Consider the following 17099-nt stretch of genomic DNA (forward strand, 5'->3'; position numbering starts at 1 on the left):
CATGTGTCAACACAGCAATGTGGCTGTGCACATTCAGCATTATAAAATCACAGTGTTTTATAATGTGTTAGGAACAAGCTTATAAATTGAATATACACTTATGCTCAGGGTCCTGTCCAAAATAGGAATTCAGATTCAAATATAGATTCCTGTGCAAACAGAATGTATGGTCTTGTATTGAACAATGTATGCTGAATAGTTTTGTCTTATGGCTAATGTAAACATTCATTATTTATTGATTTTTCTGCATTTCTGATATTAACATTACACTTATGTAGCGCCTTTATACCCATGGATGCTTTAAAATCCACACTCAACATTAAATCAATATTCAATATTACATTTCTTCCAAGCAGTATAAAAAATAATAAATAGAAAAGGAAAAAGTGAGAGAGACATTGTTTGGATCAATACCTACTATATGGCCCAGTTCAGCTTTGTGTGGCTGGATTTGTCTCTCATGGCAGGAGCGTGTGCACCATTCAGTTCAGGGACTGAATGAGTTACTAGAGTGTATTTTAAAACAACCACAGATTGATCTCTTCTTCAGAGTCTGTGCATGGCCCATTTTGAGGCGAACAGTGATTTCCTGTTAGCTATTGATTGGCCTCTAATGCGCTGTAGGTCAGTGAAACCCTTGGGCTACTTCCAGATGCTTTATGTGTGTGTTTATGTTTCCAGCAACACATGTCGCATACAACATTCGCCCTCATTCCACAGGTCTGTCTGGACCTTCCTTCTGAACTCACTGAGGAGAAGTGAGAAAATTACAGCTAGTTAAAGCAAAAGTAAAATTAGTTTAACTGCCCCAGATCTGTTGCAAAATGTCCAGGTGTTTGTGTCACTGATTCCAGATGTGTGGGCTCTGTGACTGAGGGTACAGGATGTGAGCTTTGTTTAAAGGAGGCCATATGGCTTTAAAAATAGGGATGCAAAATATACATTTGGTTAAACATTAACATGGTTTGCAATGCACTCTGAGCACCTTAACCAATCATAGATGTTCATCCTTATTTTGGGTGCTTAGATTAATGAAAAATGTTCACACAATCTGCTTAAGTCTGGACTTTCTGTCCAAGTTCTGAACTGGCCTGACCCACAACAAGTTTTGAATCTAAAATTGGTCCATGTCCAACAACATTCTGTCCAAAACTGACTCAAACAGGCCAGTTGAACTCAACATAGCAGGAGAGCTTTGGGTATATTTTTCTGTAATGATGTTAATAGCTGCCGTTATATTTGTCCTTGCCTTTCAGTGGTGAAATGATTTCTCCCCTGAAATCCACACAGCACTGTCACTCAAATGATTCTGCTGTGGCCTCAGGACTTTACAGACAACTCTTAGGTTCCCAACTTATTATACTCAATCATATTGTTTTTACATTTCTGTCATTGTGTCATTTTTGTGTTATATATTCTACCTCCCTGTGTATCACTTTGACTTCTGCTCTTTAACATGCATTTACTAAATCATCATTTTCACTAATCAAGGGTCACAGTGTGTCATAGGGTGCAAGGCAGCAACACACCCTGGACAGAGCCAGTTCCTCACAGGGCACCTCCAGTGGACAGTTTTGTATAATTTTACATTACTTTTGATCCAAAATTAAGTTAAAATGAAGCTAATAATACGTTAAATGAAGGAAACCAATTAAAGTGTGAGAACTGCACAGTAAAATCTGTTCAAAGTGGGAGGTGGGTTGTAAACATTCAAATGTTTTTTTTTTTTTTCAACAAAATCTGAGCTCAACATGTCTGAGCAGTCTCACATTTTTTTCTTTTTCCTGTTATCTCTCTCTCTCTCTCTCTCTCTCTCTCTCTGTTTGTACGGTTTCCATCCATATGGATCTCTGTCAAAACATCACGCACCCCTCTGGCACAGGCTTAAGCCCCAATTTGCCCCATTTCCTTGATTCTTTCTGTCTGTCTGTCTGTCTGTATCTCTCTCTCTCTCTCTCTCTCTCTCTCTCTCTCTCTCTCTCTCTCTCATGCACACACACAGAGGCACACAATCTCTTTATCTTCTAAACTCTCCTGTTCCTCTTCATCATAATAGCATTTCTTTGTAATAACACGTGTACCTGTATAATTCCCCCATGTTTGCAGGTAAATCTAGAACGGATAAAAGATTGTATATTTCTAGAGCTCACAACTAAAGAAAGCTGCATTTTCTGTGTCTTTATGTGTGTCTGGAATGTCAGCCTTGGCACACACCCAAACAAACATGCATACTCATAGAAACAGATTGTGCTATTAACCTTTAACCTTCTCCCTGTACCCTTCTTCTTTTTTGCTCTCCCTCTCTCTTTGTAGGTGCAACATGCAGAATTACATCTGGAACAAAGGCACCAGATGTGAGTCTGTAATTACAGAGTTTCAGGTGATGTGCATTGTGGTGGGCGGAACTTCTCTCGTCTTGCTCCTCCTCTTTATGGTAATCGTATTTTTCTCCAAACGGCTCCATCTGCTAAAGATTGAAAACAGACGGCTGCGCAAACGCAGGTTAGTATGTGCAAACACATGAAAACCACACATAAATCACTTCAAATGACACTGACATTGTTAACCACCGCAGCTTGGCAATGGGATGCTTTGAGGAGCTGGAGATATTTTTTTGTAGATGAGAAAATATGAGCACTAGAGCATTCACTGGTTTAATCAAATGCATTCCAAAGATGTTCAGAAGATGCTGTAGTGGTGTAAAATTCAGCTCGAAGCACAATGATGTCACCCCCTATTTTGAAAGTAGGCCAATCTAACACAGCAGTGTCAGTGTGTTTGTGTGTGTGTAAGAGTGAGAGGGTGACCTATATACAGCTGTGCAGCCAAAGGCATTTAAACACAGTTCAAAAGAGAAGAGGAGAGGAGAGAGAAGAAGAGAGAATGGATGAGAAGAAGAAAAGAGGAAAGGGGAAAAGAAAAGTATGGCAGAGAAGAACAGCTAAAAATTAAGACACAATATTCACATGGTCATGAGTGTGTGTGTGTGGGGGGGCACTACAATATCCAGAGATCTGCAAAGTCTGATGCAGGGAGTAGCTCAGTTTGTGGATGTGAAGGTTGAGTTACAGTGAGAATGATATATTCTAGGGTTACACAATCCTGATACAACATAATACATTCCTAATGTGATCAGCAATCAGACAGTATATTTTTGTTTCTGGTCTGTGTAAAAACTTGAAAAGAAAGGGAGATGTAATAAAGGCTGTGTACACAATGAAGTCAATTTTAATGTCTTTGTAAATGTGAGAGCTCAGAAAAAGATAAATACTAATGTTTATTCAGTTTATAGCTGATGAACACGATTTTAATCCAGTACACTTTTTATAAAATTCAGATTCTATTGGAGCGTTTCCTCTTCATTTGCAAGCTCTCCAGTCTGTTTGTGCACTGTAAAAAGTTCTGATCTTTCTACACAGTCCAGACTCATTAAATGGGAACAAACTTAGTGTGCTACAAAACAAACTTTAGCAGTTTAGTTTTATAGCACACTACGTTCTAATGGAGTTTCTGTGGTAATTCAAAGAGAGAATACTTACAGACGAGATAAATTTCAACCACAAATAGACATAATATTACACATTAAAAAATGCAACAATTTACATTACTCAAGGTGGGAAATTTGGGAGACTAGAACTAAATTTTCGTGAAAGTAAAAACAATACAACAGGATAAAAAACAGCTTCTAGAGAAATTAAAACATAATGGGGATAAAAACATATGGGGAAGTTAAATTTCAACCACAAACAAGTTACAGTCAACTTCTTACTCAAGCATTCCACCTTAAAAACAAACCCGAACTCGAGCTTAGCAATGACGTACATGGATTTGAAGGGCCAAGTTTCTGATTTAACAATAATGGGATGAGGGAGTTTGCTGTGCTGTGAGAACTGTTCTTTTGAATTATATATATTATTATTATATATTGCTCTTAACTTGACTTTTTAATAAACGTCTTTAAAGAAATCGGAAAGAATTAAGTTAACTTGCTGAGTTAAATTTTCCCATGTTATCTATCTATCTATCTATCTATCTATCTATCTATCTATCTATCTACTGCAGTAAGTACAGGCCCCAGTCGGAGCAGCACAATGACAACTTCTCTCTGTCCACCATTGCTGAAGGCTCTCAGGCAAACGTAAGGAAACTGTGTGACTCGCCTAACCCTCCCCATGTCCGCGCTTTGGCTTACTATGATAACATTATCTGTCAGGTAACTTTTCCTCTCCTCTTTTTCCTCTCGCTTGTCCTCTACGCATGCGTATGAGTGGCGACTCAGCGGGACTCTTTCTCTCTGACGTTTTTTCTATGTGTGTCGCTTTCTGTCTTTCTTTCTTTCTATCTGTTTTTCTCCATGGATAAAGGTGGTGCACTCTCATCATTAACCTTTTTCACTGTTGTTGCTCTGCAGTCATGCATGAGAGTTGTTGAACTTTCTCTGTTATTTCTATCTATCTCATAGAAAGAGAGTGGGATAGATAGAGATGCTCTGCTTCCTTGTTATCCCTTGTTCTTTCCCTTCCCTTTTTACCCACCTGTGTTAAAGTGTCATATTTGCCATGTATGATGCAGCCTGCATGTTGCAATGATGTTGTTAAGATCTATGTTGTCTTTATCAGCCATAACATAACATACATAACAATAGATATAAATATTGGAGGGGTTGGGTGGGTGGGTTGGGGGGGGTGGGTGATAAACCATATCTAATGGAAATCTTTGTAGAAAATTTTTGTTGCACAAATTTAGGCTGCTGTTTCATAATTAGTTAAACTGTCAGAAAGATGCCAGACTAAGGTCCTGGGGGGTTACAGCACTGCAGAGTTTAAAGATATACCTAATTTAACATAACTGATTCAAAAATATTTAAAATAATTAAAATTCAATTTTTGCAGTCTTACTGCCTTCCAGGACCTGGATTTAACATTGTCCTGTACACATACCATGTCCTGTAGGGTGCTAAAATCCTATGTGAGATTTTAATGTTATGTTCACCACCCCATCCCATAGAAAACCATGAGCAAATACATTTGGGAGTATAAACCCAATGAAGAGCCCAGTGGTGAGGTAAGATGACCGGCAACCTGCTGTAGCATCCTTTTTGGCTCTCTTCTACATCCTCACTAACCCCAAAACATGGCTCAGAATCCTGCTTTCTGCTCTTGCCTTGCTAACAACTAAATATGGCTTAGTATCCTGCAGTTCCCTTATGGCCATTCTACTGCAGTTCAGCCATCTTGGCTTAAATATCTGTTCTTCCTTCTGCTGATCAGTCATCTAGAGAGTCACATTGACCAAGACATTTTCATATTCACAAACCTAGCATAGCAAAATGCCATACATTTTTTCTTGTTTTTGTTGTTGATTTTTCAGCTCAACAATTCTTTTCTGCATACTGTGCTTTATAATTTATTTTCAGGCTGTTTGCAAATAAGTAATAATTTCAACACATTAAGCCAGCATTTATTGTTGTCAGGAGGGACATTATTCAAAATTAAGGATGAACCCTGCAAATCTGATTCTCCCTGCTTAAATCATATCTTTGCTGAAGTCCTTCTGGTAGTAAATACTATACATTTGGAATTAAGACTGATTGTTATTTAATATAGTATATTGCCTCAGTAAAATCAGGGATTTTCTGATCTTTATTTTTTATGAGCCCACTGGCTAATGCATTATATTTTTTGGATTAATTTTTATTAGCCTTTGTCCTTAAACCTGAAGCTCACACTGTGGAAATTGAACACAAGAAATTCTCAGCCCTTTCCAATTCTTGTTTAACCAAAGCTACAACATAGTTAACTTTCTTTTACTGAGACTGACAGACTGACATTCTGCCATAATGGCATTTTATCAAAAATGAAAATAGAATTAAGCAAAAATACACTTTGTTTATGCTATAATGAGATATATTGGCACTGGTGTACTGTGGCCATACACAAGATTGCTAAAGATCAGTACACAGGTGCCAATATCTCACATTATAACATGAACAAACATGAATGTTTGTATTTTTGTGATTATACCATGTGGAAATGATGTAAAGTTTTGTCTAAGTTCAGAGTGAGTATTTTAGAGTATGGCTCCAAAATCATCCTCCTGGGGTGGTGAATGAGTGCAGTGGAGTAAAGGGACGGAAAAAAAACCCTTGACTTACACTTTATTTTCAATTCAGAAATCAGAGAATGGGCCCACTGCACTGTAACTCCTTAATCTTGTACTCATTCTTGAGCTGTATTTGCTGACGGACGTTGTCACAGTTCAGGCTGCAGTAACCTTTAGTCCCAGCTGGGAGCTAGCATTCTAGGTTCCAGAAGCTATTTATGTTTGTGAATTGCACCGAACAGGAACTAACCCTGTTCACACGTTGGTGGACGAGTGCTATCAGTCTATCAGACACCACCAGACCCCCAGTCTTGTAAGCGCTGGCATTGTTGCTAGGTCAGCCAGTCATATTGTAGGGTCGAAACTGTGGTATTATTGCTTGTAAAAATCATTCAATGAAGTGATATATTTACAGTAATAGGCAACTTTATATTTAACACAATGAGTATGTATGAGTAATGCATGCATGCTTGTGATATGCTATTTTGGTACAGGTGTAGCAGTACCAGTGAAATTCATTGTGAATGAACATACATGTTTCCTATGTCTCATGTCCCATATCAGATATTTTAAAAAGTCACATTTAAGTGTATTTGCATGTATTTGCAATTGCATTTCTATCTGCTATAGCTGCCAAAGTTAAAATGAAAAAGGGACCTGGAGATTGTGGGTTCGATTCCCGCTCCGGGTGACTGTCTGTGAGGAGTTTGGTGTGTTCTCCGTGTCCGTGTGGGTTTCCTCCAGGTGCTCCGGTTTCCTCCCACAGTCCAAAAAACACACGTTAGTAGGTGGATTGGCGACTCAAAAGTGTCTGTGAGTGTGTGTTGCCCTGTGAAGGACTGGCGCCCCCTCCAGGGTGTATTCCTGCCTTGCGCCCGCTCCAATGATTCCAGGTAGGCTCTGGACCCACCGTGACCCTGAACTGGATAAGCGCTTACAGATAATGGATGGTTGGAAGTTAATATTAAAAATGGAATAAAAAATCTTCAATTTTCCATTGCAGTTACTTATCATCACACACTACCAAAATGAAAATGTAGTTGCCACCCTGTTTGCAGCTGCATTTCCATTGTCAGAGATTGTAGGAGAGCTTGTGGCTCTCGCAAGTACAAATATTAATATTTACATTGTATTTACAAACATGCATGAAGTGAATGACAGAATATAAGAAAATATTTGCGTCTTTAATTCTGCATGGATTATAACCTTTTAAAATAACTTTTTTAAAAATATGCCCTTTTGCGACAAAGGTTGAACAAGCTTTTAAAACATACATTTTACATTTTGACTCAAGTAATTTTATAATGTATACAGGCCTGTCTGAAAAATATGGCTATTGTTTTATATAACCTTTGCTATCTGAATGTATCTGTCTTAAAGATGTATAGATTCCTCCTAGTGAAACTCATATTGTAGTATAAAATGGAGCTGACAGCACTTTGACCAAATATATACTCACACACGTTGAGACCAGTTACCCAGCAGCCCTCAAACTTGTCACCAGACATCAAGATAAACCTTCAGAACTCATGAAGACAGCAGCCCATGTGCCCTTTACTCTGATTCCTGTTATTTTTTTCTGTACATGTAAAAAGGTGAAATGTTTATACCTTTCTTATTCAGCTCCTGCTGATCTTTTGATAAGCTGTGGATAAGATTGAAGGGGAATAGGAATGTTTGGAGTATTTTAGTGTCAGATAGCACTGCATCCAGTCAGAGTTATGAAGAAAAATTAGTATTTTACTGTCAAAGCCATTTTAGAGAAAAACTGCATCAGTGGTGTCTTCAGGCAAGTTACAGACGCAGAGATGCACACTGTTTACTGTGAAATTTACAAAATCTCTCAACTTTTTTGGAAATGGAGTAAATGTATATACAGTCATGGCCGGAAGTGTTGGCACCCCAGAAAATGATTGCCATTACATGTTTTGTTAAACACATTTATATCCTTTGATTTCCTTTGTGTGTATTGGAACAACAAAATTGATATAATTTCACACAAAACTCCAGAAATGGGGCGGACAAAATTATTGGCACCTTCAAAGTAATATTTGATTGTACACCCTTACACCCTTATCTTGCACCTCTCAACTGAAATTTTGGACCACTCTTCTTTTGAAAACTGCTCCAGGTCTCTCATATTTGAAGGGTGCTTTCTCTCAACAACAATTTTAAAATCTCTCCACGAGTTCAATGGGATTTAGATCCAGACTCATTGCTGGCCACTTCAGAACTCTTCAGTACTTTGTTTCCATCCATTTCTGGGTGCTTTTTGAAGTATGTTTGGGGTCATTGTCATGCTGGAAGACCCATGACCTAGGACTCACATCCAGCTTACTGACCCTGGGCCCTACATTGTAACCCAAAATCTTTTGGTAATCTTCAGATTTCATGATGCCCAGTGCTAGAGGCAGCAAAACAACCCCAAAATATATTTGAACCTCCACCATATTTGACTGTAGGTATTGTGTTCTTTTCTTTGTGGGCCTTTTCGGTAAACAGTAAAATTATGTGCTTTACCAAAAAGCTCCTTCTTGGCCTCATTTGTCCACAAGATGTTTTCCCAGAAGGTTTTTTTGGCTTCTCACGTACATTTTGGCAAACTGCAGTCTAGCTTTTTTATGTCTCTCTGTCAGCAGTGGGCTCCTCCTGGGTCTCCTGCCATAGTGTTTCATTTCATTCAAATGTCGATGGATAGTTTGTGCTGACACTGATGCACCCTGAGCCTGAATTTCTTTGGAACTTGATGGAAGATACTTATCCACCATCCTGACTGTCCAGCGTTGCAGCTATTCATCATTTTTTCTCTTCCATCCACATTCAGGAAGATTAGCTACAGTGCAATGGGTTGTACACATCTTGATTATGTTGCACACCATGGACAAAGGAACATCAAGATCTCTGGATATGAACTTGTAACCTTGAGATTGTTTTTATTTTTCCACACTTTGGTTCTCAAGTCCTCAGACAGTTCTCCTCTTCTCTTTCTGTTCTCCATGCTTAGTGTGGCACACACAGACACACAATGAAAAGCTTCTGTCCTTTCTATATGGTTTCAGGTGTGATTTTTACATTTCCTATTACTTGCCACAGGAGCTAAAAAGTTATTTACCCATAATTTTGAAAAGGTGCCAATCATTTTATCCAGCCCATTTTTTGAAGTTTTGTGCTTTTCTTTCTCTGTACTTTTCTCAAAACAAAATTGATGTCTTTGTGATAAAACTAGACAAAAATAAACTCAATTTGACCACATTTATGTTATTTCATATAAATACAGCTCTTTCCCAAAAGTAGATAACAGGGTGTGAACATAGCAGTGCTATGTGTATCAGTAACTTAAAGCTTGATTGTATTAGTGCCAGTGTACTCTGAGACTTCAAAAATCTGGGAAATCAAATTCTAGAATAAAACTATTTAATATTTATTGATGTACACTGCAAAACATCATTGTTTTTGTTCTGAGTGTTTATTTAGAAGACTAGAAAATTGATTAAGATTATTTGAACATATTACCAATGCACTAATTTTTGGAAGAGAGTTATCTGTTTTTATCCATTTTACATTTTTATACATTTTTTATAATTTAAAAAAAGATGAATACTAATGCTACTCTAGGGTTAAATGGGTGACATGGCTTTCTACTCACTGATTTTATATAGAGCGCAATGAAGTAACTCATATTTCAGAGGATAAATATTCATGTTTTGCATGTAATAAAAGCTTAATGTGACTTATTTCTCATTGAGCGCCACTCTGGCTCAGTAGCGCACAGCCCTCAGTGAATGCCGCCTTCTGAACTCGCTCACAAAGATGGGAAATCTCTCATGATGAAAAGAATGAGCTTGACAGGCTAACAAGAAGAGAGGGAAGAGAGAGAGAGGCGGGGGGAGGAGACAAAAATGAAAGACATGAAACTCTTCAGATCCTAGACCACTGATATGCTCCCTGTCTTTTTTATTTCTTGAAAAACATTTTTTATGGAATCCCTTGTGTTTTTAGTCATGTGTATTTGTTTCTTTTACATGAGAAGAGAATTTTCGCGTGACTGACCTAGCTATGCAATCTAAACCTTCCCTTTTGTCCTTTCATGGGTTTTACCACAGGTAGCATGATGCCAATCACACTACACATGCAGAAGTGAACCTTGCTGTCAGTGAATAAAATTTAATGATGCATTGGTTCAAATTCTGTGTCAATTGTGCATCGATTGGCAGATTCTGAGTCTATAATGACATTCTGGCATTCAATAGCATTTAGCGGTACTAAGTGTTCTCATTGTTCTGACCTAGGTTCAGCGGTACAGTTCTAAAAATTCAACATTAGAGCATGCCTTTCATAAAGACTTCTGTGCACAGTATCCTCTTGCTTCTAGAAAAGTGAGAATTGCTTTTCTAGAAATGTATAATAGGGGGACAAAAGATGCGTCTCTTATGTCTTGACATACTTGTAAATAGACACAGAGGAAAAAATGTGTAAAAAGTGTAAAAGATAAATATTGATTTGTTAAAAAAACTGTTAGATATGGTTCTGATCTTGTGGTTGACCCATGGTAAAATATTGGCTAGTCGCACAGTTGTGCACGATTTAGTGCATGTAACCACTGAATTTTAGTTTAGGAAATGTCTTCTGATTAATCCTCTCATAACATAATGCAGTTTCTGAAAGGCAGCCAATTCAGAGTGATTCACACTATCCCTTGTACATTAATAGAACACAGAGAGTTTTCTGCAGCAGGAATCAACACAGCATGCAGGCAGTTTAGTTTGACATAGATTTTTGTTTTTTGTTGCTATGGTAATGTCTGTAAGTAGTGAGTTTAGAGAGGAATGATGACTGGTTGGTGGTCTGCACAGGAATAACTAATTATGAGTTTTGTAGCATCAAACATCACTTTCATCCACCACTGCTCTGTCCTTGGGCTTGCATTTTCTCTATATTTTTGAAGAACCCAATCTTGCAACCCCCCTGGGTCATGTTGAGACCCCAAAGAGGTCACAAACCCTAGGTTAGGAACCCCTACTATAGGAATAATAGAGAAAGACCACCATCTGGCAGGGTATTATTATGCAGTAACTTGGGGGGTGGGGATAAAGAGGGATACTGTGGGGCCCGTTCTCATTTCCATTTATGTGTGTGTGTGTGTGTGTGTGTACATGTCTGGACCCTGCAGGATGACACTGCTAAGCTAGAGGAGCCAGTAAAATCCCCCACAAAAGAAGATGAATCTCTGAACATCCAAAACTCAATGACGCCCATACTTGAGAACAACAAGGCCAATGGAGAAGAAAACGCAGAGGAGGTAAACTCGCTGCAGAACAACATGATGTAGTATCAACCTCCAGCTACTGGCTGGTGCCATTGATGGCAACAGAGCACATGATGGAAAAAACAAACAAAATAAAAATCAAAACAAAAAAAAAAAAACTATGAAATACATTGCAGTAGCCTTCAGTGGTTCAAACTGGTGCCACCCAGCTTAATTCAGAGACATAGAATTCACATCCCCAAGCCTCCAGCTGTATTTTTCATTTCTGAAACACAGCTAATTCAAGCAGTTTCACAACAAAACACCTTCACCCCATCGTCTCATGCTGTTGCAGGATGGCCTGCATAACTATACAAGAACATCTGAGCAGTGCATTACTGCAGCCACTGCCCTTTTCCTCTTGCTTGCTGCCACTGTATTGCTACGTCACGCGAGTCATGCTTTGTTATGCTATGTCATGCTGTGTCACGCTAAGCTATTGAACACAACCTACAAATTTACCTTTAGCTCCTGCTGCTGTGAGCCTTCCTCTCCTCTAAACCCAGTTTTTCTGCACTGCCTTACTCCACGTCGGCATGCATTGGTGTTATTTTTGTACAAAAAAAAGAAAAAAAAAGATTCATAAGCAAAAGAAGATCACAGAAACATAAAGTATGTTTAACAATGATGTCCTTTTGACTAATTGAGTGTGTAGGCCTATGTATGAATATATATTCATATAGTGCTTGGATTGATATTTACATACATTATTATAGAATATAAAAGCACATTTTGTCTTGTTTGTTGATGTGATTTCTAATCCTTTTGATGTATTTGAGATTTTCTTTTTGTACCTTTTTTGGAAACAGACCATGACAGATGATAAATACAGAGTTTGCTGGAATAAAACTTTTTAACATTACTGAGCTGGTCCCAGTGTAGTCCTCTTCTCCAACACTGCTGCTTATCTGCTTTCTATCCTTCTCTCTCATGAAGTGTCTTGCTTGGCTATTTTGCATGGCTTAAACATACTTGAGCTGCTGCTAACAATACTGAGTTTACTGCTTCTAAAAAAACTTGGCAGTTTTTTTTTTGTGGCTTTTATATCGTTTATATCAAAATCAGAATTATGTATCAACCAACATTAAGAAATTAAATGTGATATACTGTATTTTGGCCATATCTATGGAGTCAAAAAAGCATTAAAAAGATTTAGAGCTTGTAAAACAATACTCACAGATATAACGGAATTTGTAACTGCATTTGAGCAATTACATACACGTAAAATTCAAATCCAAAAATGTATTGGAATGCACAAATTTAAGACAACAACAACAATAATATTAATTTAAAATCAGAAATGTGAATTTGTTAAAAAATATCTGTAATATATAGAAATAATTTTTAAATGTGTAGAAAAGATTTGCATTTGTAAATCAAATGCAGGACCTATCAGATCACAAGATTTGTTTAACCAATCAGAACACTGATTTGTTGCTGTCAGCTATAGCACTTTTCCACCAAAAGAAGTCTGGTTCTTGAACCGGTTCCGGTGAACTGTCGCATTTCTACACGTCTAGAGGGGAACCAGGAATACGTCGTCCGGGGTGGGGGGGGGCTCTACCAGTTTGTCTTTGGCGCTGGTGCTGTATTCAGACACAGCGACATCCCCCCGCTGATGACGTATCCCTGGTTCCCCTCTAAACCTTTTGAAACAAGGTGGTTCACTGGAAAGAACCAAAGTTCTAAGACTCAGGAATGGAATTGGTTCAAGAACCAGAGTTATTTTGGTGGAAAAGCGCTATAGTTGACAACAACAAATCAGTGTTCTGATTGGTTAAACAAACCTCACAATCTGACTGGTCCAGCTAGAGCTTTCCTATTGGTCCATCAATTGGCCGTCAAAACAGGGTCAAAATCTGCAACTGCAAAAAGAGATTCACACAAGCAGTAGAGAAGGTGAATGTGTGGATTTTTCCACCACGTTCAAAAACTCCCACGTTCACATTTGGAACCTAAAAAATGTTTGCTCTGGCACATTTTAAGCTGTTTGAAAGGTACTGGTTCACACTTTAACAATATTTGATTTACAAATGCAAATATTTTTTACACATTTGTGAATTTACATTATTATTATTGTTGTTGTTTCTGTTGTTGTTTTAAATTTGAGCATTCCAATACATTTGTGGATTTGAATTTTACGTGGATTCCGTTACATCTGTGAATATTGTTTTACAAGCTTAAAAACTTTTTGACCCTTTTTTTCACCCAATACGTATCGTGCAGCCCTAATTCACAAGAAAGAGAGATTTCTCATTTACTGTTTTGGGTTCAAATATGAGCTGAAATCCAGTGAAGCTAGTGTTGCAGATCGCTGATGTAATTTAATCTGAATACACTTCAGATCTCAAATGATGAATCTGAAATATTTTAAATGAAATTAAAATATTCCACATAAATGGTTTAATACTGACCTCTATTTATAAGGTTAAGAGGATAAATAATCTTACCATCTCAGTTCCATACATTTTTCTATCAATGTAATCCCCAGTTACTTAAAACAGAGTTCATATCTGGGACTACTTTATGAATTTATCAACATTATCTATGTACACTATTCAGCCAAACATCTGTTTACCCCTGGGTGTCCAACATTTCTCCTAAAATTGTAGGTATTAATGGAAAATTTGTCTCACTTAGCCACAATAACAACTTCTACTCTCCTTGGAAGTCTTTACACTACTATTTTCTGTGAGGATTTGTTAGCATTCAGCAATCCTACCATTAAGTACCGGTGTTGGATGTTTAGTTTTGGATCACAGACATTACTCCAACTCATGCCAGAGGTACTGAACTGAGTTCTGTCACTTCAAGGACTGCGGTTCTAATGCTTCACAACCCATGTATATCTGCTTCAAAGTGTTTCATTTTATCTCATGCATTTTTGTGAAAAACATTCCAGCTTTGTGCATGCATTTTAAAGCCTCTGTCTAGAGTGGGCACTGTAGACACTGCAGGCCAACAGAAAACATAAGTTCATAATCGTTGCTCCTACAAACATCTGTTAGGACACCAGCAGCTCCTACAGGTAAATTATTTTATATTATGTCTAAATTATCATGCTGTATGCCCATGGATTCTCTCACAATATACAGGTGTAATTACACGTGTAAGAATTAGATTAGGTGTACAAATATGTTTCAGATTTTGTGTAATATATAGTTGTAATTAAAAATGTCAAACATTTTGTCACTTAGTGTGTGAGTGTGTCGTCCTGCGAAGGACTGGCGCCCCCTCCAGGGTGTCTTGCAACCGTTGATTCCGGGTATGTTCTGGACCCACCGCGACCCTGAACTATATAAACAGTTACAGACAATGAATGAACAAATAACTTTTTGTCATTTTAAGGTAATCATTCCATAGCATTACAAACAAGAATTGTCATTTTATTTTAAAAAGACAGTATTAATATGCTATGTTCACAATCGCTAACATCAAAATCACCATCTTTAAATCGTCTAAACCAAAAACCGCAGACTTTTAGATACAATATTATCCCCAAGAGCAGAACAAATTGATGCACATGCTTTTGCAGCACTTTTTTCTTGATGAAACTCATAATGAATGCAGTGACAAATTCTTCTCGATTGCAATTTTCATATTTTTATATTTCCAATTGTCATATTTAATGCTCCATAGCAGTTACCATAAAATGACAAAAGAGCAGGAGAATGTTTGAATTATAATTATATGTTAAAAACAAACAAATCAAAAACTTACTTGTACACCTAATAATTAAGTAAACAAAACTAATAATTACCAGGATTACATACGCTGGCATTTATATGTCACTATGTAACGCTTTTATCAAGTGTACTTACTGTGCAAATTCTCTGCATCTATAAATGTACAACTACAAGTTACACAAATATGTACCTGATCAAATGGACTATGGGTGTAAACACAATACAGTACATTAAAGCCTGCATGGCAAAACAGACACTGCAACAGTTTACTCTGTAACATGCTCCATAAATAACACTCCTCTTGCAAAATGTGTCCAACAGATGAAACCCCTACAACACTTGGTGTAGTGTTCACAGTATATATTTTGAAGCCACTGTTGCACTTTAAAACTATGTGTGAATTATGTCTGAAATTTTTATTTCTCTGTATATAATGCTATATATGTATTATTTCACTTTATTTATTATTTCTGTGTTTCTGCTGCCATTTTGTGTACTCCATGTGTCTGTTGCAGTTTTGTTGTGCTTGTGTCTCTCTCTATATCTGTGCATGTGTGTGCGTCCAGGGTGGTGTGACCATCGACCTCGAGCTGCTGCTGCCTAAAGAGGCGAAGACACACCCAGAGACCAGCGCTCCACTTCACTATAATGTTTTCCTCTACAAGCACCCCAAATCGCCCAAAAAATCCCCTGTGCTGCGCCGACCACCTGGACGCTCTGGACAGGGCAGGTCACTCTCTCAGCTGTGTCCCAGGCGAGGGTCTGAGTCGGGGTACAGTCCAATCAGCACCCGCTCTCTGCCCCCTATGCCTTCCAGGACACCCAACCCTCACCTGGGCAAGGCCTGCACCCCATAACATTCTTTAACAGTGGCCACTATCACAAAACCAGAGGCTCTGCGGACGACAAAATCGACTCGGTCCAAAATTACACACTTTGACTTGGCCGACATTCATTCTGCTGTGACGCATCTAACCCCTAGTGAGTTAAATGAGACCGATTGTAGCTGCAAGACAAACACAATATTATTGCACACACAGCGAGCTTGAAAACATTCAGGATTTTACAAAAGACCAAGAGTCAATAGCAGGAGGGCAAATACACCATGAATGGAGTGACCAAAAATGAACCAACCACATCACCTACAATCACTCAGACATTCCTGAACATAAGAGACTATCACTGACTCCAAACAGATATGTATCCACCTCCCCCTGGGATGATTTCTGCTGTATTTTGGCAGATTTCTTTTACAATACACACATCATTATTTTCCACCAAACAGCACACGTCTGAGACTGTAAATTTTGTGGTAGCATACATTAATGGAGATGACTAATTAATTAACACGGTGCTTTTTCATGTTTTTAATCTCAGATTAATACTTTTCATGTAGAATAAAGAATATTAAAATTACTTGATTACAAAGTAAGACTTCTGGTTCTTTGGTCTATACATTAAGGGATTTGAAATTGACACAAGTGTTCAATATTAACTTCATCAGAATGGATTTATTACTTCAGTATATCAGTAAATTATATGCAGTCTCATGATTGTTGTAACTAACATCCCTAAGACATGGAACAGCACAGAATGGTCATGTAGGAAACCACTTTAGTGGACTCGCTTGACACTTTCCAAAGTTTCATCAGTCTATCTTGGTGACACCTGCTTTTGCCAGTCTGCATGCTGTCCAGCAAAGTTTGGCACCAAGACGTTCTTAGCAACAGATCCTTTGATCCCTGTTTGTTGATGCAGTCTTTGTGGTTCATACAAGTTTGTACAGCACATCCCACAAATGCTCACTCAGACTGGGATCTCTGGAACCTTGAACCCTTTGTCATGTTTCTCAAACCATTCCTGATTAATTTTCCCAGTGTGACAGGGTGATTTATCCTGAGGCTACTGTCATTAGAGAATGCTGTTGTTATGGTGGGTTGTACTTAGTCGGCAACAGTGTGTAGGTAGTGTTTTCAAGCACAATATTGCCCAGAACATCACACTGC

General features: G+C 38.0%; 1 protein-coding gene across 4 annotated transcripts in view; it reads left to right on the forward strand.

Moving 5' to 3' along the window:
- The window catches only part of cspg5b (chondroitin sulfate proteoglycan 5b), a 36221-nt gene extending 19738 nt beyond the window's left edge, over positions 1 to 16483 (forward strand). The window contains exons 3-7 of one of the 4 annotated variants that reach the window (XM_066675146.1): positions 2314 to 2502; positions 4063 to 4138; positions 5008 to 5064; positions 11273 to 11401; positions 15660 to 16483. In XM_066675146.1, the coding sequence (XP_066531243.1) occupies positions 2314 to 2502; positions 4063 to 4138; positions 5008 to 5064; positions 11273 to 11401; positions 15660 to 15950 (742 nt within the window). In that variant the 3' untranslated portion in view covers positions 15951 to 16483. Of the gene's footprint in view, positions 1 to 2313; positions 2503 to 4062; positions 4214 to 5007; positions 5065 to 11272; positions 12461 to 15659 lie in introns of those variants that run through there. The other 3 variants (XM_066675145.1, XM_066675147.1, XM_066675148.1) reach the window with 3 other exon arrangements.
- The last annotated feature ends 616 nt before the right edge of the window (positions 16484 to 17099 follow it).

This window comes from Hoplias malabaricus, chromosome 6, assembly GCF_029633855.1.
Source record: "Hoplias malabaricus isolate fHopMal1 chromosome 6, fHopMal1.hap1, whole genome shotgun sequence".
Classification (NCBI taxonomy): domain Eukaryota; kingdom Metazoa; phylum Chordata; class Actinopteri; order Characiformes; family Erythrinidae; genus Hoplias; species Hoplias malabaricus.